Source organism: Aegilops tauschii, chromosome 5, assembly GCF_002575655.3.
Source record: "Aegilops tauschii subsp. strangulata cultivar AL8/78 chromosome 5, Aet v6.0, whole genome shotgun sequence".
Classification (NCBI taxonomy): domain Eukaryota; kingdom Viridiplantae; phylum Streptophyta; class Magnoliopsida; order Poales; family Poaceae; genus Aegilops; species Aegilops tauschii.
This window is the reverse complement of record NC_053039.3, coordinates 423,215,990-423,243,935: the sequence shown is the minus strand read 5'-3', so window position 1 is coordinate 423,243,935 and position 27,946 is coordinate 423,215,990. Positions and strand designations below refer to the sequence as shown.

Genomic DNA, 27,946 nt, shown 5'->3' with positions numbered 1-27,946 from the left:
AACATGATAAACATCACATGCAATCAAATAGTGACATGATATGGCCAATATCATTTTGCTCCTTTGATCTCCATCTTCGGGGCACCATGATCCTCTTCGTCACCGGCATGACACCATGATCTCCATCATCATGATCTCCATCATTGTGTCTTCATGAAGTCGTCACGCCAACGATTACTTCTACTTCTATGGCTAACGCGTTTAGCAATAAAGTAAAGTAATTTACATGGCGTTATTCAATGACACGCAGGTCATACAAAATAATAAAGACAACTCCTATGGCTCCTGCCGGTTGTCATACTCATCGACATGCAAGTCGTGATTCCTATTACAAGAATATGATCAATCTCATACATCACATATATCATTCATCACATCTTCTGGCCATATCACATCACATATCACATGCTGCAAAAACAAGTTAGACGTACTCTAATTGTTGTTGCAAGTTTTTACGTGGTTTGTAGGTTTCTAGCAAGAACGTTTCTTACCTACGTATGACCACAACGTGATTTGCCAATTTCTATTTACCCTTCATAAGGACCCTTTTCATCGAATCCATTCCGACTAAAGTAGGAGAGACAGACACCCGCTAGCCACCTTATGCAACTAGTGCATGTCAGTCGGTGGAACCTGTCTCACGTAAGCGTACGTGTAAGGTCGGTCCGGGCCGCTTCATCCTACAATACCACCGAAACAAGATACGACTAGTAGCGGCAAGAAGAATTGGCAACATCAACGCCCACAACTGCTTTGTGTTCTACTCGTGCATAGTAACTACGCATAGGCCTGGCTCATGATGCCACTGTTGGGAATCGTAGCATAATTTTAAAATTTTCCTACGCTCACCAAGATGCATCTATGGAGTATACTAGCAACGAGGGGAAAGGAGTGCCTCTACATACCCTTGTAGATCGCGAGCGGAAGCGTTCCAATGAACGTGGATGACGGAGTCGTACTCGCCGTGATTCAAATCACCGATGACCGAGTGCCGAACGGACGGCACCTCCGCGTTCAACACACGTACGATGCAGCGACGTCTCCTCCTTCTTGATCCAGCAAGGGGGGAGGAGAGGTTGATGGAGATCCAGCAGCACGACGGCGTGGTGGTGGATGTAGCGGGATGCCGGCAGGGCTTCGCCGAGCTTCTACGAGAGAGAGAGGTGTAGCAGGGGAGGAGGGAGGCGCCCAAGGCTGTGTCCTTGCTGCCCTCCCCCCCTTTATATAGGCCCCCTGGGAGGGGGGGCGCCGGCCAGGGATCCCATCTGGATGGGGGGGGCGGCCAGGGGGGTGCCTTGCCCCCCAAGGCAAGTGGGGCGCCCCCCACCCTAGGGTTTCCAACCCTAGGCGCAGGGGGGAGGCCCATGGGGGGCGCCCCAGCCCACTACGGGCTGGTTCCCTTCCCACTTCAGCCCATGGGGCCCTCCGGGACAGGTGGCCCCACCCGGTGGACCCCCGGGACCCTTCCGGTGGTCCCGGTACAATACCGATAACCCCCGAAACTTTCCCGGTGGCCGAAACTTGACTTCCTATATATAATTCTTCACCTTCGGACCATTCCGGAACTCCTCGTGACGTCCGGGATCTCATCCGGGACTCCGAACAACTTTCGGGTTTCCGCATACACATATCTCTACAACCCTAGCGTCACCGAACCTTAAGTGTGTAGACCCTACGGGTTCGGGAGACATGCAGACATGACCGAGACGCCTCTCCGGTCAATAACCAACAGCGGGATATGGATACCCATGTTGGCTCCCACATGTTCCACGATGATCTCATCGGATGAACCACGATGTCGAGGATTCAATCAATCCCGTGTGCAATTCCCTTTGTCAATCGGTATGTTACTTGCCCGAGATTCGATCGTCGGTATCCCAATACCTTGTTCAATCTCGTTACCGGCAAGTCTCTTTACTCGTACCGTAATGCATGATCCCGTGACTAACGCCTTAGTCACATTGAGCTCATTATGATGATGCATTACCGAGTGGGCCCAGAGATACCTCTCCGTCACACGGAGTGACAAATCCCAGTCTCGATCCGTGCCAACCCAACAGACACTTTCAGAGATACCCGTAGTGTACCTTTATAGTCACCCAGTTACGTTGTGACGTTTGGCACACCCAAAGCACTCCTACGGTATCCGGGAGTTGCACGATCTCATGGTCTAAGGAAAAGATACTTGACATTGGAAAAGCTCTAGCAAACGAAACTACACGATCTTTTATGCTACGCTTAGGATTGGGTCTTGTCCATCACATCATTCTCCTAATGATGTGATCCCGTTATCAATGACATCCAATGTCCATAGTCAGGAAACCACGACTATCTGTTGATCAACGAGCTAGTCAACTAGAGGCTTACTAGGGACATGTTGTGGTCTATGCATTCACACATGTATTACGATTTCCGGACAATACAATTATAGCATGAACAATAGACGATTATCATGAACAAAGAAATATAATAATAACCATTTATTATTGCCTCTAGGGCATATTTCCAACAGTTCTTTTCAAAGAAGTATATATAAAGTACCAGCTCAATATTATCTTACTGAGCCGGCCCTTGGGGGCTACACGTTATTGTTCAAATCTACATGATCATATTTATAAAGTCCCTGCTCATTATTGCATAATGACCCGGCACTTGGGGGCTACATATATGGAGTATTCAGTTTTTACTAGTGACTGAGATGAACAACATGGATTTCTTCAAAGTGGCAGTAATTATATGGAAACAAGCTTAAGCCATCACTTTGTTCTGCTCAAGACTTGGGGGCTACAGGTAATATGGATATGGATATAAGGGAGAAAAATCTTCAAATTCTCAGTTCTGAGCAAACCAGATTGACCCGGTGTCTGCAACAATTATGACCCGGCGTCGGTAACAATTATGACTCGGTGCCATTCATATTTACAAACCGGCAATTTTGGTAATATTAAATCGGCAAGTTTTACATCTTCAAACCGGCTGAATATCAGATGAGTATTTCAAGACCAATATTTCTTAAGCCGGTGCTTTGGAAGCCGACTCAAGTGGATTATTCTTCACAATATTTTTCTATGAGAAACTAACGTCAGCAATTTGAGTATGAAGCTGGTTATTGACTCGGATTTTCTAGAAGGAGGAATTACAAGGACTTAAGGATGATCAGGTGCCGGTTTACAAGAATTCTTAACCCGGAGCACAACCTGTCAAATTTGTTCTTGTGTTTATTTTGCAGCATAAGTTTACCATGGATAAATCCAAGCTAAACTTGGGGGCTAATGTCGGAGATATACCCCGTGGCGTAACCCGGCTAGAAGTATAAACCGGCCGGACTTGGCGATTCACCGGCGACCCGCACAGACCAGACGGTTTACAAGCAACCGGACTGAACATTATGATTCACTAGTAACCCGGCGGGCGGGACAGACGGTGACAAGGCCCAAGGCCCAGAAGGCCGGCTCATGTTATGGTGGGCCGGTTTAAGAGGAAAGGCGTGAGGAATATTTGTCTTACAAGGAGTTAAGACCTGGACTTGTATCCGGTTTATATTAGAGATAGACTAGTCCTAATCCTAATAGGACTCCACATGTAACCCGCCCCTTCAACATATATAAGGAGGGGCAGGGCTCCCCAAAGGAGGAGGAGGCAAGAAGAAACAATCTCTAGGGTTAGACACAAATAGCCGGTTTACCGGCGATTCTCTCGTGATGATAATGAGACCTAGCCACAAACAGCATGTAGGGTTGTTACCGGATGATGTTTCCCGGGGCCCGAAGCTGTCTAAACCCCTGTCTTGTGTTGCGTCTCTCGATTCCGCTCAACCCCTCTCAAGCTACCACATAGATGCGTTGGCCTCACGACTAAGTCTTCACCCTAGGACATCTGCCGTGACAAATCCACGACACAAATGTTCCCTTTCATACACCATCTTCAGTGAACAACTTTATGTATAGCATGGCACTCTTCTGTGATATGGGTGTGGCTAGATCTCAGTCGACTAAGATTTAATCAAGTCTCAGTCAAGTGACATAACATGCAAAAGAGAAGAAAAAAACTGAAAATAAGTTTTTGCACGGATCTCAATGTAAGATCTCACATATATAGCATCGACTGAGACTTAGCAAGACTACATGGCAAGTGGCTCCGCTGCGACATGATAATTCCTAAATATGTGGGCAAATTTCCCTTTTCTTAGCATGTCAATTCTCTGTAATGTTGCATGGCAAAATCCTAGAAAACGTATTGCATTTTTCTCTGTTATAGTATGACAATTTGACAATCCTTTTTGCTAGGCATGTCAATTAATTTCTCTTAGCATGGCAAATTTCTTTATTGTAGCATGACAATTCTTGAAATGTTATGTGAAAGTGGTTTTATAGAAACATTCTTTGGTGGTGTCGTTTATTGGAATGAGCCTCTGAGAGTGAACGTTCGTTTGAGCCGGGAGCAACACGAGGGCACGATCCTCTCCATATTAAAGTCCTTTTATTGAAACATAAATGCTTAATACACACACAAATGCCCGCCAACACCGCTAGTATACCTTATCCCTATGAGCATCTTTGGGAGATCAAGTGACACATTTTGAAATTGACTAAGTCATTGTAAGTGTCATGACAAGAACGCCTTCTCTCACTAACGAACACCGATAGAAAGCCTAAAATAAAATCAGAAGACAAAAGGCATCTATACTAAGTTTAGGCCTTAAACCCAGGTAGGCATAAAGTGTTATAAACTGTTTTTAGGGTTCACATTGACTGAAGAGATTGCATCTCATTTGGATGGGGACCAAAATATTGGCACGCCACCACGCCCCCGCCTTTCCTCTGTACCTTCTGCGCCAACGTGTTGGCGGAACGGGGGCGGACAAATTGGCTGCCAATATTTTGGCACGCCCATGATGCCAATGATTTGGCAGAGTTGTTCTGGGCAAGAACCAAACAACACCTATGTGTATATTTGGTTTGCTTTGTTGCCAATGTACACCTTATCAAATTTTGTCATGACCAAACTTTAGTCTTAGTTTGGATGGTTGCCAACTTTTGGCACACCAATGGCTTCATACCAACTCTAGTTGGTCAACCTATGGGCACGGAGAAAGCTTGACCAAAATTTTGGCTAGAAAAATATTTGGCAGCCTTAGGAGGGCGGTTTCTTTATTCGGAAGATAGTCAGTGGTAACCCACTAATGTATCAAGCCTGGTACTAGCCCCTCATCATTCAAATGCAACAAATGGTATTTTTGGGTCTTGAAATTGACAAAGTCATCACAACCCTTCGCAAAAGAAAGTCAACGTAGGTGGCTCACTATTGACGAGAACGTTGCCTCCCACAGAAAGAATAATTCGCCTTCATAAGACACACAGGTGCACTGTCGACGAAAATATCACCTCCCACTGAAAGAATAATTTGTCAGCTTTAGCGCTTCTCCAGCCAGGAATAATTACACCTTTTAGGGCATGAATCTGACTACTAGTACAGGTTCAGATGTGTTCCGTCCTAGTTCTGACCCCCCCCCCCCCCCCCCCCCCCCAAAAAAAAAACTCTGGCACACCGTCAAGCCAAGAATCCGCACCCTCTTCGATGATTTACACCAATCCATCTCTGACATGGCTAGTATAAACCGCGCTCACATAGTACTACTAGTCTACTACCAGATCAAGATCAAGCCCGCACCACAAACACATGTTGACCTATATCACTGCAAAACTGCCCTATCAAAGTCGTAACAAACAATGACAAATATATTCGATCCTACAATACCTTTCATAGTATGTATAGGCGCCCACAAATGAGTTTCCTTCGACCTGTGTCAGCGATGAAGGAAGCACCGATAGTTTCTTTTTGCCCAGCCCAGGAGAATCGGTTTCCAGCAACACACCTACGATTTCCGCAGAGACACTGAAGTTTGGCATTGGAGAGTTTTATCACAGACTTTTAATGGGTGACTTTTGAGCGTTGAGAAGATATCTCCTTTTTGGCTGCTGACTAGCTCACATTTTGACACTGCGGCTGTCCTATACTCAGTGTGTTCACTGGATCACCATTCACCCATAATATATCCTTGGTCTTCTAAGATTAGAAACCACACGCTCTTCAATCCTTTCAGTGTAGACAACGTGTGTTTCAGCCACTCTGAACTGCAACCTGCGTTTCAGTGCGTTCTCGGCGTTTTTCTTTTTGCTGCTGTTCTAATCATCTGCGATTTGGTGCCGCCTGCCGATCATCTTAGTACGGGAATTCCTGCGTGTAGCATTTGAACAGCGCTAACAATATGTGATTCTCTGGTGAATTCCACACATCAAAGGTACCGCGCTAAACCGAAATGATAATAATTATGCACCTGAACACATGCTATTTCTCATTTCTCCATCCAACAACTGAATGATATCACATATTCCATCTGACAGATAAAGTTCTTGCCCACCTGATACAAACACCTTAGCAGCACCCTTCACATGGATCCAGCTACAGCCAGGAGACTTCTTGACACCATGCTCTGTCATGGCTCTTCTCACCCCCTCGGCTTCCTTCCACTGCCCAGTGGTGCACAACAAGTTGGACAGCATCACATAGCCAGTGTCTCTCACAGGCTCCGTCGACACCATGCTGCACCCCACCTTCCTTCCGATTCTTGCGTCCAGGTGAACGGATGAGTAGGCACTAAGCAGAGACTCGTGCATATCGCTGCTATGCGTATGTATGGATTCTGAGTATTGGTCCAGCATCTCAATGGCTTTTGCGATGTTACCTGATCTAGCATACATGTCGAGAACGCAAGCTAAATGCTCTGGTGTCGGTTTCAGTCCATGAACAGACACCATCGACTCAAAGAAGGTTCTTCCTTGTTCCAGGAGGCCAGAATGGCTGCAGGCTGTGAGCAATCCTGTGAATGTGACTTCATTGGGGCAAACATCGTGGGACAACATCCTTTCATACACCGCAAATGCTTCCTTCGCCCATCCATTTATCGCGAACCCAAACAGCATGGTGTTCCATGAGACAGAGTCCTTCTGAAGAACGGCCTGGAACACATTGCCTGCACCCTCGACATCACCACACTTGGCATACATGTCCATCAAGCTGTTGGCCACATACAAGTATGAAGCAAAACCACTTTGGAATGCACAGGCATGGATCATCCTTCCACTGGCCAGAGAAGCAGCCGTAGCGCAAGCATGAAGCACAGCCCCAAAAGTGAAATCATCGGGACAGATATGCTCGTGTGCCAGCATCTTGACAAATAGTGCAAGGGCATCATCTGCGCAGCCATTCCTCGCAAAACCTCCAATCATCGAAGTCCAGGAGATGGCATTGGTCTCAGGAGCACTTTGAAACAGAGCAGCAGCTTGTTCAATGTGGCCAAGCCTTGTGTATGCATCGATCAGTGAATTCCAGGACACGACGGTTCTACTCACCATAGACTCGAAGATCTTGACGGCATGATCTAGCAAGCTGAACTTACTGTAGAAGGAAATAAGTGAGTTATTGACTTCGGGGATTGCATTCCAGCCACTCTGCACAACGATCTTGTGGACTGCAACCCCGGTGGATGGGTAGCGCAGCTCCATGCAAGCGTCGATTAGAATGCAGAGCGTTGCATCGTCGCAAGACAGCCCCGACACCCGCATCTCGTTGAACAGAAGCAGACACTGCTCGGCATTGCCACTGCGGGAATACCCCGTGAGCAGCGTGTTCCAGGCAACACTGCTGATGCTTCCAGCGGGCATTTCGTCAAACAGCTCGCGCGCCAGCGCCATACGGCCCGAGGCGACGTAGGCGTGGAGGAGCGAGCACCACGACAGCGCGTTGCGGTCGCGCATCTCCCGGAAGGCGCGCGCGGCGTCGTCTGCGCGGGCGCACCTGGCGTACATGGCGACGAGCGCGTTGCCGACGGGGAGCGGCGCGCGCAGGCCGAGGCGGAGGAGGCGGGCGTGGAGCTGCGCGCCTGCGTGAGGGCAGCGGAGGGAGGCCGCCGCGGAGAGCGCTGCGGTGAGGGAGAAGGCGTCCGGCGTGCCCATGCCGGCGAAGAGCGCGAGGGTCGCGCGCGGCTGGCCGGCGCGGGCGTAGGCGGTGAGCATGGCGTTCCACGCGACGGCGTCGCGGCGGGGCATCGCGTCGAACACGGCGCGCGCCGCGGCGGCGTCGCCGGCGCGGCCGTGGGAGGCGATCCTGGAGGTGGCGGCGGCCAGGCCGGCGATGGCTCCATGCTCTGCCGCGCGTGCCGCGGCGCGGCCCGCCTGTGGGTGTAGGCTCATCAAATGGGGCAGGCGATGCCGCGAAAGAGCGGCACGCTCGCTCGCTGGTGCTGAGTTTTTCCCGAAAGTCATCTTCTGCTCGCCAGCTCATTTGAGCTCGTGATGAATAGTAAAATCCGAAAAATATTAGAAGAAAATTTTGAATTTTTTTTGTGAGGAACTTTGGCGAATGTTTTAAGTGCATGTAAAGTTTCATCGTGAAATGACATTCGTAGAAGTCATGGCAAAGAAAATAAAACCAGCCTTCAAAATGCTTTCGAAAATAACATTTTTGCAGCATTGATATTTTTCCATGACTTCCACAAATGTCATTCCATGACTCAAAACATTTGTCAATGTTTGTCTCAAAACAAATTCAGATTTTTTTTTATTTTGTTTTATTTGTTTTTTGGATTTTACTGTTCACCGAGCTCATTTTAATTTCAAGCTCAAAGACACCACGTCCGCCTTTTCTTTCTTAGCAACTTAGCGTTGACAATTACGACATAAAATCTATCGGTACAAGCAAGCTGTTGAGCTTAGTAGCGTGTGAAGGACAACTGCAAATGAATATGTGACTCATTATCGATGATGATTGTACAATATATACCCCCGAGGGGAGATTATCCTTAATTAATCCCTAACAGTAACTAAATGCAGTGACAAAAATGTTTTTGCTATGACCAATGATGGTAATTGCAGACTCGTATTAGTATCGAAATAGTATGTTCGAAATAGTATGTTTACTAGCTACGGCACAGCAATGGCTGCAGCAAATGTGCAACCGCAGTTTTCTTTTCGACATGAAATGTGCAACCGCAGTTAATATACTGTGAAGATGTTTCGTAGCAGGCAAACATAAAGTTGACCCTGAAAGAACATAGAGCATCACTCACAGTAATAACTTGACCTAAAAACTGACTAGTGATATCTTAGGTATATGACATAATTATATCTAAACCCGCAACAAAAACATAATTGTCTCACTAGTGTTGTTGGTACGCAAGCACATATGAATGACATATTCACACAATTCATACATACAAACAAAAACAAATTGGTGACACCGGTCATTGAACATTTCTATACTCGTATAGCTTTGCTTTATGCCCATACCGCTACTCGGTATGATATCACACGAGATGACACCTCATGCAGATATCAAGCCATCAGGAAGCGAGAGACCCTCCTCTGCATCTCCAGATAAAAATTTCCGGCACGCGTAGAAGATCGCCGAGTGGAACCCCGCAGGGTTATCTATAAACACAAAATGTCCTCCCTGCATAGCCATTAAGGTATACGTTGTCAATACAATCACTAGAAGAATCTTTTAGCTGTACACATACTGCCAGAAAGGAAAACTGACCTGTGGGACTCTGATGATTTCGCAAGGAACTTTCATGTCCTTGCGTGCTTGCTGTGCCCCTTGGTAATTCATCCAATCGTCATGACCATATATGAAAGTAGTTGGCACTTTCCAGTCAGATGCACTGTTGCAAGTTAATAGGCCAGTGAGAAAAATACAAATATATTTATGCTGCATGATTCACTTATATCTGGTATTTTTGGTCAATAAATTACTGCATCTACAAGATCATTTACCTTATCATGTACTCCCTCCGTTCCGAATTACTTGTCGCAGGTATGGATGTATCTAGATGTATTTTAGTTCTAGATACATCCATTTCTACGACGAGTAATTTGGAACGGAGGGAGTATATTAAATATATGGGCGAACATGGTAGTATAGTTAGTTAGTTATAAGCTAATACTCTGTTGAAGAAAGTGTGGACGATTAAAATGGATAGTGTAGATTAGGATGATCTCTTCCCCCCAACAGATTTTATCAACTACTCCATCCGTCCCATAATATAAGAGCGTTTTTTACACTAGTGTAGTGTCAAAAATGCTCTTATATTATGGGACAGAGGGAGTAAAGTATTTTCTTGACAAGCAATTTCTGTCCTAACAAGACTGGGCAATGTGATGCCATTGTAGTAAAAACTAATGTGTGGTTCAATTGCATCAGCTTGGTACTAAATTCTTATCAAGCTTGCACCATGTGAGGAATATTTTAAGCTCTTGAAATTATAATCTGGTAAAAGAGTGCATCCAGGATCGATGACAATACTGAACTGATTTCAGAATACATGACAGGATTGCAGAGTCAGCTGTTAAACTTTTCACTAGATAAGCCATGCTGGAATTTGAATGTATGCATGGAAAACAATAAGAGGTTATTGGCAGCCATTGTTATCTACTACCTCTGTAATAAAGTAATATAAGACGTACTAGCTGAGTAATATAAGCCGTCTTATATTAGTTTACAGAGGGAGTACTTAACTAATGCTATTAAAGGGAGAAGAAATTAACAAGTATATCAGGGAAGAACATGAGAACAAACCATATCATGTCCGCTAAAGATTTGAAAGCCGCAATCAATGAAAGTGAATTTTCCTCAACTAGTTGGGTCCACACACTCCTTTTTCGCTTTTTAAAAACAGTTTTAGATAATATAATGGAAGGGGATCTTATGTTAAATTCTTAATCATTACTAAGAAACATAGCTATTGTACCTGCTATTAAGATCACCAGGGAAACAGTTCCCAGAAACTAATTACATAGGAAGAGGAGCTAACCTGTGCAGAAGTGGTTTCCTTGCAAATGCCCCCAAGGAAAAAATATGTTTTAAGCACAGCTCTCCACTAGCTTTGGCAGCTAAAGTGTGGTAAATGTAATCTTCATATACAAGAAAGCAACAATAAGGTTCAGTTACAAGCATCATCCAAGAAAATGAACTTACTGGATTTAATGTAACAACGAATGTTTTACCTGTCAGCAAGGAGGACTCGTTTTCTGTTAGTAATTCACCTGTTGAATGTGAGCCAAACCTAGCAGTGGTATATCTCCGAACTAAATCTGGGCCCCAAGGACCTAATCCTCTGTTTAAGTAAAATAAATGAATGTCAAGTACAATAGGTACCAATGAGGTAGCTTAGAAAGGAAAAAAGACTCAATCGTATTTATAAAAAAAACAGAGCAGAAATTCGATTGCTTTTGCATTGTTGCAGCTATCTGCACTTCAATTTGAACATAGTACTCATCTACTTCGATAGAAGGAGCAATCCAGTCCTTCATCCATTTTAACTGACTGAAGCATGACGTGGTCGTTATAACCCCAGCTGTGACTGCCAGTTCAGAGTATATATGATGCCTTCAATGACTTCTAAGTCAGCAAAAGGAATTTGATTGCGATTTTTGTTAATTTGTGTTACTTTGGAGAACAATAGGTACTCTTCTATTTGATAGAAAAATAGTAGTGCAGCTTATTTGTGGAGCTTCCGTTCACTTTGCTTTTGCTGTTTTCCTAACAAAATCGTGCTGGCAGGTTTGGTCTGATATGGCTGTCACAGCTGGCCACATAATAATTCCATCAGTTAAAATGTGAGTGATGGATTGCTCTGTTTTATAAGGTACGTGCACTTTGTAAACTTAACTAGACGTGGATGATTGCTAATTATGAAGCGGAGAAGCTTAGATTTCCATCTTGTCTTCATTTGCATTTTTAGGTAAAAAATGAAAATACAAATAGAAGAAACCCTAGCCTTACCTCACAATTCTTTGAGGAGTAAAATTGGACTCCCAAAGATGGTTTACTAGCATGCCTTTCCACGTTGCACGGAACTTGGTTAACCACTCAGAACTATGATCTGTTTCTGACGAAAAGCCAGCAGAACCAACCAAAATCAAGTGCTGAACATGTTCAGGATGCTGAAACAAAGCATACATTTCAGTATAATAATCATAGGCACCAGTCGAGTAGCTTCACTTGCTAAATTTATCATAAATATACCTGTAAGGCATACTTTGCCGCAACATATCCTCCGAAAGAATGACCAAGCAATATAAAATTACTGAGGTTTTTTGCTTTGCGCCATTCCTCAAATGAATCTATGAACCAAGCCTCGGTTTCTGTTTACAAAGTTGACCAAAATAAAATAAAAACAGAAGGAAGCATGTTACTCATTGTTTAAAAAAAGCATATACCAGAAACTACATCACAAAGCAATATGATGGAACAAATCTATATGGGTTTCTGATAGTAGCAATTGCTTGCAGGATTGTCAAACATCAGAAGAAAAGGGGATGTTTCACCATAAAATTTGATGCCAAGGCATGGTCAACAACAGACATGATAGTGGCAGTTGAGGGGAACCAGTAGCATAATAAATATCAACAGTACCTTACATAGTCATGCAACAAATAAAGTATATGTATCTAACCTTCAGTACTTCTACAATCAAAGTCAGGTCTGCTTGATCCACCCCAACTGCAAAAGGGTAGGAAAAATTCAACAATATGCAACATCAAAGAATGTGGAGTTATTACAAGAACAGTATATAACATGTTTTATCATGCATGACACATATCCTAACAGTAGGCAAACATTTGTGTATCGTCAGACTAATTTTCCTTACCTAGAGGTAAAAGGACGCGCGTCACTCCTCTTAACTCACACTATGATAACATTCAATTTCTAACATATATCTTGAACTCTACGATCAATGAATCTACACCAATATTTTCCTTTCTTTACGTCAATTACAAGAACGAGAAACATTAACACCGATAATTGTAAACAATCAAAATTAGATTTGTGACATGTGAACAAGCCAGGAATCATATCCTAGTATTTTGTGGGTATGCAGACACATTGTGTGCAAATATTGCAATGCACAAAACTGTTGCAGAACAATATCCCTTTTCTACAGGTATCAAGGACAATTGTAACAATTAAGAAACACTGAACAAAGGAATGGAAATATAATTACTTCAATCGCCACACTTGAGGAATATAAGTCACAGCAGTATTGATTTTCTTAGAGCTTACCCAAGCTGGTCAATGGCAATCACCCGGAAACGGCTTGCAAGGGCATCAAAGTTTCTAAAGAAGAACCCCTGTGAAGCACCATAACCATGGACCATGACAAGGGTGGGAGCATTCTCCTTGCTATCAAATGTCACTGTATTGATGAACCTTGGCTCATCACTTGATGATCTAAACCATTTTACTTTTGACCCAGGTGGAGCAGAGCCAATGTTGACTTGTTCTTGGACATACCCAGTTCTGCAAAGATAAAAGGTTACGCCATGTATCAGAACAATGAAATTTTTAACTCTTCTACAATAAAATAAAGGAAGACCTGGAATATCTACTAAAAGCCAAGTAAGCGTGAAACTGGGGATGCCCCATGTCAGCACTATAATATTACCTCCGTCTCAAAGAGCTTGTCTTGGATTTGTCTAGATACAGATGTATCTAGACACGTTTTCGTGTTAAATACATCCGTATCTAGACAAATCTAAGACAAGCTTTTTAGGGCGGAGGGAGTACAACGTTATATCTTGGAATGAAGACATATCATTATCCCTTCGGGGAGTTAAGGACTTAAGGTCTGGAATGGAAAATGGCTTTTAAATGCCTCGTTCGATAATCGAAACAGAGGAATATATTGACCAAGCTATCATGCATTGGAATGAATGACTAGATCAACAACAAACACAGTTCTCTTTTCCGTTCACCATGCAGTTCATGAGTATATTTTTTAAACAGTATAACAAGACCAAATGGACCAAATCCAACTAACTAATTGTCAGGGATGCTTCCAAAGTACTCCCTCCGTCCGGAAATACTTGTCGTAAAAATGGATGAAAATGGATGCATCTAGAACAAAAATACGTCTAGATACATCCATCTCTCCGACAAGTATTTCCGGACGGAGGGAGTACTAACATTGTCAAATACTCCCTCCGAGCCAAAATAAGTGTCGTGGTTTTAGTTCAAATTTGAACTAAAACCATGACACCATTTGATCTAAAACCATGACACCATTTGATCTAAAACCACGACACTTATTTGACACTATTTGATCTAAAACCACGACACTTATTTTGGATCGGAGTGAATACAACATATGGTATACTGATTTATGAGCTTCATGAAACCAAACAGATACTACTAACCAGCGGGCAGAATAGTCCTCAATTCCGTACTTAAACGAAACCGAGTGTTATGAAGAACAATCGAACAGTTCAAATTAAGTATAATAAATCCAGGCTTGAGTGATCCCAAAGTGACACACTGCTCTGATATGGTCCCAGATTTAAGCTAGTAGTAAGTTCCACATCACAATTGGCTCCAGTAGCCGGCGAGGTGGGTTTTAGCACAAACAGACAGCTGTAGCACTCGCCCCCGCCCAACGCTCCCAAACAGTCAATCGTGGTAGGGGATTAGCGAATTACAGCCCTACAAGTAGAGCAACCCCAAAATTGGGATACATGGAGAAGTCAATCAACTCTCACCAATCGTGGGATGGTGCACCGAAGACGCGGGAACAAGCAATCGTCCACATACTAATAGCAATCGTGCTCCTGGAGAGGGAGGGATAGGGTGGAGGGGCGGAAGGGGTACTGACTTGAGGATGGAGAGGAGGCGCTTCTCGGCGGCGATGATGCGTTCGGTGGAGGTGGGGATCCAGCGCAGCGCGGAGGGCCAGACCCGCGCCCAGCGGGAGCCCGCGGGGGCCGGCACCGACGCCGACGCGGCCTCGGCGGCCGTGGCGGCCGCGGACGCCTGCCTGACCTCCTCCGCCGCCATCCCGACCCTGATCCTGGTGGTGGCGGCGGCTGCCCGGCGCATGCAACGCGGCGCGAGCGAGCGTGCGCGTTCCCCCCGCGCCGGCTCTGCTGGGCGGATTGGTTGGAGTAGTCACGAGTAGGCTCTGCCGCGATTGTTTTTTGGGGGCGGGGGATGGGGGAGAGACCGGGCTGGTTCTGGAGGAGTTTTTATGGGAGGGGGACGCCGACCGCACGTTGTGGTGGTGTGGGCATGGGGTTCTCTGATCTGCGTTACGTCAGGGCTGGCGTTCGCGTGGCCTGGGGCGCAAGCAAGGATGGGGGGCGACGAGTCGAATAGTACCAGTGGCAAGCGCGCGGCCGTTGACCCTGCCGATCGGGAACCTCCCGTCCCTGCGGCGCGACTAGACCAGAGAAGAGAGGAAGGCGCTGGGTGACGGCACCGCCGCGGCCGGAGCGCGTGGCGGTGCGGCTGTCTGACGGCGGCGAACATGTGCAGCGCCGTTTTTATGCTCATCACACCGTGCGTCACAGCGTGAATGGCCTTTAACAAAAACATGGTACGAGGCATCACCATGCACGCGCGCACACTCGCCCATGTGAACATGCACGCACAATCTATCGATATGAGCACCTTTGAGACCAATTCAGCGTCGAGAAGCACGGAATAAATTCAAAAAAAATGTGACCATCCGTGCCGACTTGAATCTGGGCGGACATATTTACCTCCCTATGCGTACATCGAAGGTGTTGCTATCACTAAAGATTGTCACCAAGCTCATGCACTCATGCGTCTACCCGCAAACAATGCCGTACGGGGCACATCTTGATGACACCAGAGGCTTAAACATACAGAGCTAGACTAGTAGAGACATGGTAGAACACGCGCCTCTTCTTCTTGGATTTGTGCGTCAACATTTGTACCCATGGGTTTAGTTACTTTGTTATCTAGTTATATCCGATAGTTCTTTTGATCATGAATAAGCCAATTTGATACATTTTTAAAGATGTATGTTTCCAACCATTTTAGAAAATAATCCTCCATCTCTAGACATACATAACACTAAATTTGCGGTGTGTTATGCCATCAAACCAATAGTTGGTTCTCATAGATACATCGCACACGTGTCTCAACTATACCTTGGCCATAAGTCTGGTCGGGCTAGGCTTCGGACCAGGCCTAAAAAAGCCCGCAGAAGAAACCCAAGCCCAGTCCCGGCCTTTGGGCCTAGATTCCAGGCCCAAGCCTAACCCATCAGTGGAAAAGCCCATCAGGCCTCGGGCCGGGCCTCTTTCTTAAAACGCACATATGCAAAGCCCAAAGCCCGACCCGGCCTGCCTTCGGGCTCAAAACTTAGGCCTAGGCCTGGCCCATGGGCAAGACCGGCCGGGTTGGGTCGGGTCGACCAGGCGGGATTTCCCATGGCCAGGTATGGTCTCAACTTGTGTGATGTACTCCACTTTTATCTCTTTGGGTCTATTTGGATTGATACAAACTGCAAACCGAATACAATAAAAATTATGAACCATTAACTAGTTGACCCATATTTTTGGGGGGTTCTTCACGTTTCAATTTATGTGCTCGGTTTGCCTTAATATTTGGCAAACATTAACCAAAATTTGACATCTTAATAGTAGTATGATGTCCATCTAAAAGAAATAGTACTCCCTCTGTCCCATATTAGTTGTTGTCGAAATGATATATCTAGACTTATTTCAGTGCTAGATACATCCATTTAAGCGACAATTAATATGAGACGGAGAAAGCATGATGTAAGATATTGGGTACCTTCATTTTCCCACAAAATCTTACGAATACGTCGTAGCCATGTCAGACTGAATGACGAAGATGGTCCACTAGCTAGAGGTGGGAGGGAGAGGAGCAAGTTGAACGGGAGAGTACAATTTTTAACATTTTTGTAAGTTTTTGTTTCTTAGTACACCTTCCCTCTATTTCTTGTTTTGTCTTAGGTAGATGAACATTTTTTTTCCTAGAATGGTGTCCTAATGTGCTGTTTCTTTTATTTTAATTTTATTTCTTTCATTTAAATTTTATTTGCTTAAAAAAAATTATTGAGAAACATAGCCGTTTTTTGGATTTGTGAACGTTTTATTGTTAAAGCAGAGCATCTATCTCATTACGATAATATGAACATTTTCTGCAAACAAGAATATATTTTTAAAATGTATGAAACATTTTTTAAGTACATGGAAATTTTTATTTTGACATACATGAACCTATTTTCTACAACATATGGATATGTTTTCATGTACTGGGGCATTTAAAAAAATCCATGGATATTTTATGCATAGATGAACATTTTTGATATACTCTTTTTCATGAAATACATGACTTTTAAATTTAAGTCACATTATTTGTTCCTACCTTTTAATACAGATTACATGTACTCCACTTTTATCTCTTTGGGTCTATTTAGATTGATACAAACTGCAAACCGAATACAATAAAAAGTATGAACCGTTAACTGGTTGACCCATATTTTTGGGGGGGGGGGGGGGGGGTGGGGGGGAGTTCTTCACCTTTCAATTTATCTGCTCGGGTTGCCTTAATATTTGGCAAACATTAACCAAAATTTGACATCTTAAGAGTATGATGTCCATCTAAAAAGATAGTACTCTCTCTGTCCCATATTATTAGTTGTCGTTGAAATGATGTATCTAAACGTATTTCAGTGCTAGATACATCCATTTAAGCGACAACTAATATGGGACGTAGAAAGTATGATGTAAGATGTTGGGTACCTTCATTTTCCCACACCAATCTAACCAATACGCCGTACCCATGTCAGGATGAATGATGAAGATAGTCCAATAGCTAGAGGTGGGAGGGAGGGGAGCAAGTTGAATGGGAGACTACGGTTTTTAACATTTTTTGTTAGTTTTTGTTTCCAGTTTTATGTTACTTCTGTTTTTTTATTCTTTGTTTTTTTTGTTTCTTAGTACACCTTCCCTCTATTTCTTTTTTCTGTCTTAGGTAGATGAACATTTTTTTTCTAGAATGGTTTCCTAATGTGTGGTTTCTTTTATTTAAAATTTTATTTCTTTTATTTTTCATTTTGTCTGCTTAAAATATATATTTTCAGGTAAATACACGAAGTTTTCATTGAGAAACATAGCCATTTTTTGGATATGTGAACTTTTTATAGTTAAAGCAGAGCATCCATCTCATTACGATATATGGACATTTTCTACAAACAAGAATATATTTTAAAAATATATGAAACGTTTTTTTAAGTACATGGAAAATTTTATTTTGACATACATGAACTTATTTTCTACTCCCTCCGTTCCGAATTACTTGTCGCACGTATGGATGTATCTAGATGTATTTTAGTTCTAGATACATCCATTTCAGCAACGAGTAATTTGGGACGGAGGGAGTACAACATATGGATAATTTTTCATGTACTAAGGTATTTAAAAAATCCATGGATATTTTATGCATAGATAAACATTTTTGGTATACACTTTTTTATGGAAATACATGATTTTTTAAATTTAAGTCACATTGTTTGTTCTTACCTTGTAATACAGATTACATTTTTTTGAGGGATAATACATATTACATAGATAAGTAAAAATAAACATTATTTGAAGACTTAAAAAAAGAAAAACAAATACCTGATAATGGGCTGAACCAAGGCCGGGCCATCCATCACGATGCGACTCTGTAAAAGAAAATGGGCTCTAGCTGGGCTAACAAGGCCTACGTTACAGTTTTTAAGGCCACGATACAAAATAATGTCATCAAACACGAGACGAGAGAGGCGAAGAAAAAGAAAACGAAAGAGGCGAAAACCTGATTCGCTACCGACCTGACCTCGCCGCCGTTTTCCGATTCTCCGCTCGCCTGCTCTGCTTTGCTCCGCCGCCTCTCCGGTACGCCCTCGGCTCGATCTCGAAAAGTCTCTCAAGCTTCCCTGCGTACCCTCCGCCAACCACCGCCGGACTTGGAACTGCCTCCGCAAGTCCGACGAAGGGAGATTCTAGGTCTCTGCGGGGACTGGGATTGGGATAGTTTTTTTTTTTCTGTTTTCGGGAAGGGATTGGGTCCGATGACTGAGCGAGCTCTTTGAGCTGGAGGTTGAGCGTCAGATTCGCAAGGGGAGTGACCGCGAGCATGCCGTCTTAGTATCGTTTTGCCTCTCCTTTTTGGCGATTTTGGAGTGGGGAAGGGGAATTTATGTAACCACATTTGCTCGTCGCGTGTAAGAAAGGAGTCTGCATTATGTGGCTGGTTCTGATACTGGAAGTTTGGATTTGTAAGTCAAGGGGGTGATGGAAGTACTAGAATAGAGGACGGCACCAATAACATCTCCACTGGAGTTTTGGAGGATCAGGTTCAGTAGCTCAACATGTGCGTAACCGGAACGAGTTTTTGTTTTTACGGAGTTTCAAGAACCAAGATATGTGTATTCTTACCTTTTGTTTTAGGCATTACCGCATTGTGGTGTCAATGCGTTTCACTGCCTTAAGCTTACTGCTTAGCATATATAGAAAAAAATATGCTCTGTTCCTTCGGATTCTGGGCTTCTAGGGCATGGGTGCGTGCGAAGAGCTTAAAATGACAGAGATCGGCAGGCCTTTTGTTGTTTGGCTGTCGACGGTATAGTGTGTGCTTGTGAGGAAGGATATTGCTTTATGTGTTCTATTCATGCCTGTTTCCTGTTTTATTTATGGTCCATGTTTTCTTGGGATGATTGCTCCATTTGTTCTGACGTAGGCAGGCAAATGGACTATTTTGCTTTTGAACTGGCCGGGTTAATGTTAGTACAACCTATGTGCAAATATTACTTGGTAGTAAATGAGATGCATAGATTAATTATTCAGTTGCTGGTTCTTGCAGTATATAATTTCGCACCTAGTAGTTTATTCTTTATTGTAGTCTTAAATCATATGACGTTCAGAAATCGTCACAGAAACACTGATATTCTCATAGACAGAACAACGTCAGCTTTCAGATTCCTTCTATTAAGATGGGTCGTTAGTGTTGGGGAATCAGGACTTTTTCGATAAAGGGGTGGAATCAGGACTTGGCTATGTATGACCTATGAACAAACATTGAAAAGTTTCTGCTGTTGCCATCATGCCATGTTCACATTGTACTACTTATTATAGCTCATAGCATTCTTTGTGGCGAAATGAATAAAATGCAAATGAAGGCCAAATGCTACAGCAGAAGTGATTTTCAGTTTCTGTTGGGGGGCTTTTACAGGGAAAAGAAAACACAGGCAGTACTGAGTAATAGACAAGGATGGCTTCTACTGGCGTGAAAGATTTCTACCGGCAGAAGAAGAAAGGAGGTGTCGGCAAAACTTCAGCATCTTCCAAGAAGAAAACACAGAATTACACTGGAGGGGCCTCTGTTGGGGCCTCGAATAAGGCTCAGACAGCAGCACTAATTTCTCACGGATCCTTAGACCTCAAAGGTACCCGCTGGAGAGATTGTTATGTGCACAGTTTAAACTTGCCAGCGCTTTTTGTTTACAAGCCATGACTTTTGTTTATGATGCTGCTGCTGCTGCTGCAGATGATTTCAGTGAGCAAGAGGAGCAGCTGCGGCAGTTTGACATGGACATGAAGTTTGGCCCGTGCATCGGTGTCAACCGGCTTCAGCGCTGGGAGCGTGCTTCCGCCATGGGCCTCCAGCCACCGCCCCACCTTCGTGATCTCCTAGCGCGCGCCTCCTCCGGAAACAACCGCAACAACGGCGGCCCCTCCCCTGAGTGCCTCTGGGAGGGTAAGATCTAGAATCAAATTTCTTCCGCCACCTGTCACGGCTTGCCTACTGTTTGGGACCAGGTAGTTTAGTCTGAGACTCTTGAGACCGTTTTACTGCGTGGAACTCTTGCTGTTGTACCAAATCCTTGTCTGTTTTCCTTATCAGATGTTGCTACTTCCACTCTGCCAGTGTTATCTTCAGTTTACCCTGCGCGAGTTGCGTGCCTCTTTTTTTCCCTTCAGAATTATGCCATCCTCGAGAGGATTTAATGGACAGGCCCGTTTCTGTCTGATTCTTGTCCAGTAAGTACGGTTTTTTCTTTTGGCCTGCTCGTTTGTCGGGCGAACCAAACAACAAGTTCATGGGCCATGACGGTGAAGTACATACAGAATCTAAAACCATGACCGTGGTGCGGAGGAACTCGGTCACTGTAGCACTGTAGCGTGGCTTTGCACATAGGGTAGAGCAGCATAGCTTGTGCCTTGGTACATTTCATAGGTACAATGCCGAATGATACGCGTGCCTCCGTGTCCGATGGGGACGTGACGCCGTGCCAGGTACATTGCATAGGCACAACGCCGAATGATACGGGTGCCTCCGTGTTCGATGGGGACGTGACGCCGTGCCAGGTACAGTACATACACTAGCATGTTTGACTCGGAGGCACTGCTTTGTCTTGGAGCGCTGGGCTAGAGCATGTGTTCCTCGACACTTGTCGTCGTCAGCTACAGCGTCCAGGCCACTCCGGTGACTCGGCCTCTGTTTTTGTTCGTGTTCCTTGTGAAGAAACGATGTGATTTCTTTTGTATACAAGTCTTTCCCAATTTCTCCGTTACGAGTTCTTGACATGTCACCAAGGTCCCATCGATCTTCCTATCTGCTTCTCTTGATCTTCCGTTAGCAGAAAATTTCAAAAGAAGGTTGAAAATCTAGAGATGCACAGATCCATCTTTATTTAACAAAATCAGATAAAACAAATACATGAATCAATCTAAATCCACCTTCCTGACGACATATGTCGCTACACCTACAAACTTGATGATGTGTCCTGACCTCACACCAACACACACCATTTAATCCGGTAGCCTTGCTAAGCCGTCCCACGGCGAGCCGAGAGCACCAACCGGTCTAGCAGATCCTCAGCACGCACCGCATGCGCACGCTCTAAAATCCGCCGACGCCATCTTTCGTCGCCCCATCTTCAGGAGGGATCAACGCATTAACCTTGCCAAGCCCAACTGTCATCGATGCCACCACGAAACCAAACAGCGCCACCGCCCCACGCTCGTCCATCAAGACGCATTCGTAGTCAAGACTCTGTTGCACCCTTGACCCGCCGTCGTCGACGTGGTAGATGCCACGCCGCTCCACCTCCTGGCGACTCTACCAAGTATCTGCTTCAAAACGATGTCCTCGAGAGGGATAACGGCACCGCAAGCTGTTGTAGCTACATCGCAATAAGAACTTTAACGTACACCTGAGCTTAATTAGTTCACTGGGCTACCTATATTGGAGCGATCGACGCATATATAAGTTAGTCTTTGCATAATGCACGTGGAAACAATCTCAAGGAGGATCGAGGTTACCCAACCTCTTGCTTGTTTAAGCATGGGCGATTAGCGCAGCTAATTCCCGAAAATGAAAAAAAAGGCTACCAAGCTTCCTCCAGAAGGCCAACGCATTGTAGTGTCCTTTGCCGTTCGCTACGAGCCAACACGTACTTGTCCTTTTTTTTGCGGGGTAGTACCTGTCCTTTTTTTGCGTACGTACACATCAGTACCACACATTTCAGTTTAAACAAACAATGGCATGTTGACGTACCTAGCTAGGTCGATCAAAAACACAAATTATCGTGGTACAAATTAACCTTTTGTACCAATGTGGTTAACAAATTAGGAAAATGTCATAATTGATAGAATTGCATATATGTAGGGGAAAGAAACTTGGGGAGAAAAGTTGGCCTTCCGCTAGTTTAGCATGAAAAATTGGCCCTTCATTTTTGGCACCGGACCGGATGCGTTTTTCCAACTCGCATAAATCGCCCGACCTTTTTTGTACTTACGTATCGAGTGTCATACCACGAGAGACAGAGCCAGCGGGCAATTCGTACGTTGTTGGTGCACGAGCTGGATAGTCTGCGGCGTGGGCCGCCTCCGGTCCTGCGTGCTCCTGCTAGCTGCCGACTGCCATGCCATGCCATGCCATCGCCTGCAACCGCTGCATGCGTGATGCGTCGTCCGGCCGTTTCCCGCACGTGACGTGAGTAAATCCGTCGCCGTACGTGCACGGGCCATGAGGCCACTGTGGCAGCTGGCCCATGCATCGGAGAAAGGCCAGAGAGAGATGGCTGGTGCATGCAGCCATATGCATATGGCTGCTGCGACTCCATTTTCCTGTTTGTCGGACGTGGCAAAATGGCCAGTCTCTCCCTCGATCGGACGTTCACGTGCCGGTACGTGCATTTTCTTCTTGTTTATCCCTAGAACCAGAAAGTCTAAGCAAAGTACATCGAAATTTATCACCAATCAAAGGTGTTAGCATGCTGCTAAGAGATGTCGGATATGAGGAACAGAGGGAGAGCTGACCTTTCCACCTTGCATAGAGGCTACTAGGGGTGCGGTAGGGCAATGTACGGTGCATGCATGCATGCTCCCCGCACCGGCCAAACACGTGAAGCACGCACGTCGCATGCCCAAATGTATATGCCCGAAAATAACAAATCGTGGTCATTTTGGATACATGCACATGCCCGGAAACATCATGTACTAGATGCATACATACGCGCAAATGATAGTTCCAAAACATGTCCTCGACAGCAAAAGGTAAATGTCCTCGACAGCACGCCGTTATTTATATGAAAACTGTATGTGTAAACGAGAAGGGACTAATGTAACGGGGATGTAGTCTTGTTCAGTTAGGGCAACTCTAGTGGAACTTTCAAAAAGGTTAACATTCTCTTTTGAGTTAAGACCTAGCCGAACCGTCAAAAAGTTTAGTTGCTCAAAAGATTGAGGAGAACTGTTCGCCAACCCTTATTTTTTAGCGACCCCCCCCCCCCCCCCCCCCCCCCCCAACGGCTCGATGGGGCTCAGCCGTCGCTCAACTACTCATCAGGCCGCCTACGTCGCTCATAAAACTCGATGCGTGCTAACGGTTGGTGCTGCGCCAGGTCTCCATGACGGAGAAACATCCTGGATGGGTCTACTTCTAGTGTGAAAAGGACAAAGTATCGCTTATTGTTATCGTCTCGGTCAGCTAGGGATTAGGGATTAATCGGTCGACTATTAATCGGATATTTTTTTGCAAATCTCAGGTTCCCAACACTAAAATACGCTATATTCAACACCAAAACAATATTTGACAGAAGTGCTACTTTGATTTCTAGCCTTTGAATCCTCATATAATGACAAACAAAATAGGACAATAGTACATATTGCGTAACAAGGTCCACAAAACATAAATAAACATAGTTTTTGCAAACATAGTGTATGAATAGGTCTGATTTATTGGTAGATTCCCAATACATCGCTTGTCAGAACGATAAATCGGTCCAAAAGATAAATGACAAAGATAAGGCATAATCTTATCGGTCACCCCACGATTAGTGATAAATCGGAAGATTAATCGGTGAATCGGAAGATTTCTTGAACAGTGACACGAACATAGAGAGGTATACTACATTCATGTAAAATTTCATGATTAAATATGTTGTGGCGAGACCTACACAAAAACATAAAATTATAGACTTTTATAGTGAATAGTGCATGCGCTAGAAATACATGATTTTTTGTAGCTTTCACCAAAAAGTATCTCATTACAAAAATTCACAGATATGGATTATACATCACTAGGTTCATGTGCATTTTTTTATGATTTTTCTGAAAACTTTCAAATATGATTTTTTTTTCTTCAAAAAATGAGCTCCATGTAGCGAGCTCTAGCAGGCATTTCTGACAGAGTAGGGGAAAAGTGTTGGCAATGAACATAAGAAGATGGAGAAATTTTTGATTGAACTCGTAGTAGCAATTAAGCAAGTTATGTTTTTGTTGAGGTGTGTAGTTATTCTTGTCGTCTTGTTTGGTTTAGTTCTCCTTGTGTGGAACTGGTGAACTATGTGCCCAAAATGTCATTTTAGAATGTACTTTTCATTGATCTTAAGGCGAGTGAATCTAACTCGATTGCCTAAATACATGAATTTGTGTTAAAATATTGGGGAGTTAAGTTTTAGGAGTTCGGCTAGGAATCACTTCTATTTAACTCCTCAAAATTGTGGTGTTAAGATTTGAAGGGCGTTTGAAGGGCTAAATTTTAGGGGTTCGGCTAGACATGCCTTTAGATCCACATTTATCCTCTTCCCGCCATGTCCATTCTCTCCTTCCCTATCGATGACACCGGCTCATCGACTCATCGTACATGCTACCACGCATCTGTTGACATCACCTGTCAACCATCCCTATATATGCCTAAGGTATGTAAAATGGTGTCATCTTAGAGAGCCACGTAGGATAAATATTGTGGCATGCAAGAAAGAGAAACTATAAAAAGGCTTGCCTTCTCTTATTTAAGAGATTATCTCCTACCAAAGATATCTCTTATCATATATTTAGGTATATCTACTTACTAGAGATAAGAGTAGGAGATAACTCATTATCCATCGTATTTTTAATGTCATCTCTAAATTACATGGCAAACTTAAGATAAAATTACCTTACCAACCATTATACAATATATTAGGGAGCACTAATTCTTCTCTAGCTTACAAAGAGAGTCTCCACCAATAGCTTACAAAGAGAGCATTAACTCTTTCATGCACATCGACTTTCGCTCGCTTCACAAAACCTCTTATCTTCCCTGCTTCGCCGAGTCTTGTCAGAGAGCTCGAAAACACTTTAAAACCCCATGGTCAGCAACTCTATTTAGAGTCTTCATGCAAATTCTCAGGCATAATAAGAAGAGTGCTTGTATGTGATAACGCCTCTCAAAGAACATTTCTTCACATAAACAAACTTCACTCGGAGAAGAAACGAATAGGAAATCAAGTTAATACATGTGTGCATGCGAAATTAACATATTTTTGTCATTATTAATTACTTGTTTTCTATGTGTATATATGTCAATTGTAGTTTATTTATCACTACAACATACTTGTGTACGCTCTCACTTAATTTGGTCTTCGATATCTACAGTTATATATGCGAAAACACTCTTATAAAGGACTGGCTAGGGGTCAGTCGCTTGAAAACAGTTTTGTGCCCAATCGATTTTTGCTGTTCTATCTAAACTATTGCAACAAGATTCAATGGATCTTGCACCGTCTTCTAGCTCGGACCAGCATGCGTTGTTCCTCTTTTCCTTTGACAGCTGCCGATCCAGCCCAGGCTAAACCACTTGCCTCCACTATCTGCGGTCGGCTACACTCTCGCAACCACCTCACCACCCAGTCCCCCCATCGACTTCCCCCACCGCGGTGCTTTGCCGCCGCCCCCGGCCATCCCTCTAAACCAGCGAACCTGCACCCCCCCTCCCTCCCTCTCACCCGAACCGTCAAGTTTCGAACTCACCTCCGCCGACTATGGCTCATTCTTGGCCGAGGCCTTGCCCGCGTCGCGAGCTTCCTTCTCACCCAATTGACTGACCCAAATTCAAAATCCACGCGACTTACTTCCAGCTAAACTGTCTTATAAATGACTACGTCTCTACGTCTTCTAGTAGTTAGCTAGCGACAAACTTCCAATCCGAAACTAACGGACATGTTTTTGGCGGGAGGAATACAAATCGAAAGCGGCATCTATACCTTTAACGTGACACGTCATTTAAGCGAGGTCTTCACCGCAAATGTGTCACAACTCACCAGTACAAAAGACGCCCACACTCCCTTCGCTAACTTCCCACTTCGAGCTCTTCACTTAGCGGAGCGACACTCACGTACGCGCCGGCCATGGACGAGCTTCTCTCCCCGTACGCCCCTTTCTTCCCGTTATCGCCGCCTTCCCAGTTCTCCACCGCCGAGGGGCACCCCCACCAGGTCTTCGAGCTCGCCTCCTGCGAGGTCCCCGAGCAATGGCTGGTCGGCGACACCGTCGTGCCGGCCAAGAGCGAGGACGGGGATTACGTGTGGCCTGCGGGGAGCTCCTCGCTGTCCCCGGACTCCGAGTTGCCGGGGGAGAGCCTGCAGGCATCGACGACGAAGCGGCGTGGGCAGAAGCCCGGGCCGCGGCCTGAGGGGCCCGCCGTCAGCCACGTGGAGGCCGAGAGGCAGCGCCGCGACAAGCTGAATCGCCGGTTCTGCGACCTGCGCGCCGCCGTGCCCAAGGTGTCCCGCATGGACAAGGCCTCCCTCCTCGCCGACGCCGTCGCCTACATCACCGACCTGCGGTCCTGCGTCGCGCGGCTCGAGGAAGAGGGCCGGCAGGCGGCCGCCGCGAGGTGGGAGGCGTCGAACGCGTCCGCTTCTTCGTCCTGGGGCGGCCACGCCGGGGCCTCCCTCCACCACCTGGCCGGCGACGACGTGGTGCAGGTGCGGATGGTGGGGAAGGACGCGGCGGCGGTGCGCGTGACGAGCTCGGGACGAGCCCCGCACGCGCCGGCGCGGCTGATGAGCGCGCTCCGGTCGCTAGAGCTGCAGGTGCAGCACGCGTGCGTGAACCGCGTGCAGGGCGTGACGGTGCAGGACGTCGTCGTCGACGTGCCCGCGGCCCTACAGGACGACGACGGCGACGGCGCCCTCCGGTCCGCGCTGCTCCAGAGGCTACGTTGCACCGCATAGTAGCGCTGCCTAAAGCCTAGAGCAGCGCCGCCCGTACGCACCCACCGTTGACCGTTCCGGAGTACTACAACGGTTTATCTGCTGTCCTGCTATTCTCCATGGAATAAATCAAGCGACGATGTATTCATACTAATACTAGCCCCATAGTTATCACGGAATATCGCTGAACGAGCCTCTAGTTGTTAGGTGATTTCGTCAATCTCAAGACTTATCGAGCAGTACCTCAAATATGTTCGTAGAATATGTGTGTTCATAAGGGTGAATAGATCGTGATGCATGAGGGTATGCATTTATACTACCTGTGTTTCTAAAAAACAAATGTAATGTGGTGTGTGTTTGGAGAGGACAGAGTATAAACAAAGATAGTACTATTCACTTACAAGTAAAATAAAGACCGTATTCCTTGTGTACAAGATAGGATCACAAATGATATCTCCACTAGTGCAGAACCGGGCTTTAGCACCGGTTCGTAAGGGCCTTTAGTGCTGGTTCTGTAACCGGCACTAAAGGTGGGGACTAAAGGTCCCCCTTTAGTACCGGTTCAGCACGAACCGCCACTAAAGTGCCACC

At 45.1% G+C, this 27,946-nt stretch overlaps 4 protein-coding genes across 4 annotated transcripts; 2 read left to right on the top strand and 2 right to left on the bottom strand.

The window, feature by feature from the left end:
* Positions 1 to 5,573: 5,573 nt before the first annotated feature.
* On the bottom strand, positions 5,574 to 8,279 carry LOC109780534 (pentatricopeptide repeat-containing protein At2g36980, mitochondrial-like). Its single transcript, XM_020339121.4, has one exon. It carries the CDS (start codon positions 8,250 to 8,252, stop codon positions 6,330 to 6,332), a length of 1,923 nt encoding a protein of 640 aa, XP_020194710.1. The 5' UTR covers positions 8,253 to 8,279; the 3' UTR covers positions 5,574 to 6,329.
* A 742-nt stretch (positions 8,280 to 9,021) lies between these two features.
* LOC109780535 (probable 1-acylglycerol-3-phosphate O-acyltransferase) lies at positions 9,022 to 15,101 on the bottom strand. The gene is made up of 9 exons (XM_020339122.4): positions 14,708 to 15,101; positions 13,123 to 13,359; positions 12,515 to 12,561; positions 12,085 to 12,203; positions 11,842 to 12,002; positions 11,064 to 11,173; positions 10,871 to 10,970; positions 9,598 to 9,721; positions 9,022 to 9,510 (listed from the first exon to the last, which is right to left on the bottom strand). Exons 1-9 carry the CDS (start codon positions 14,929 to 14,931, stop codon positions 9,382 to 9,384), a joined length of 1,251 nt encoding a protein of 416 aa, XP_020194711.3. The 5' UTR covers positions 14,932 to 15,101; the 3' UTR covers positions 9,022 to 9,381.
* Positions 15,102 to 18,640: 3,539 nt separating this feature from the next.
* LOC109780536 (uncharacterized) lies at positions 18,641 to 20,825 on the top strand. The gene is made up of 3 exons (XM_020339123.4): positions 18,641 to 18,767; positions 20,104 to 20,317; positions 20,419 to 20,825. Exons 2-3 carry the CDS (start codon positions 20,143 to 20,145, stop codon positions 20,637 to 20,639), a joined length of 396 nt encoding a protein of 131 aa, XP_020194712.1. The 5' UTR covers positions 18,641 to 18,767; positions 20,104 to 20,142; the 3' UTR covers positions 20,640 to 20,825.
* A 5,654-nt stretch (positions 20,826 to 26,479) lies between these two features.
* Positions 26,480 to 27,656, top strand: LOC109780538 (transcription factor bHLH14-like). Its single transcript, XM_020339124.4, has one exon. It carries the CDS (start codon positions 26,549 to 26,551, stop codon positions 27,374 to 27,376), a length of 828 nt encoding a protein of 275 aa, XP_020194713.1. The 5' UTR covers positions 26,480 to 26,548; the 3' UTR covers positions 27,377 to 27,656.
* Positions 27,657 to 27,946: the final 290 nt, after the last annotated feature.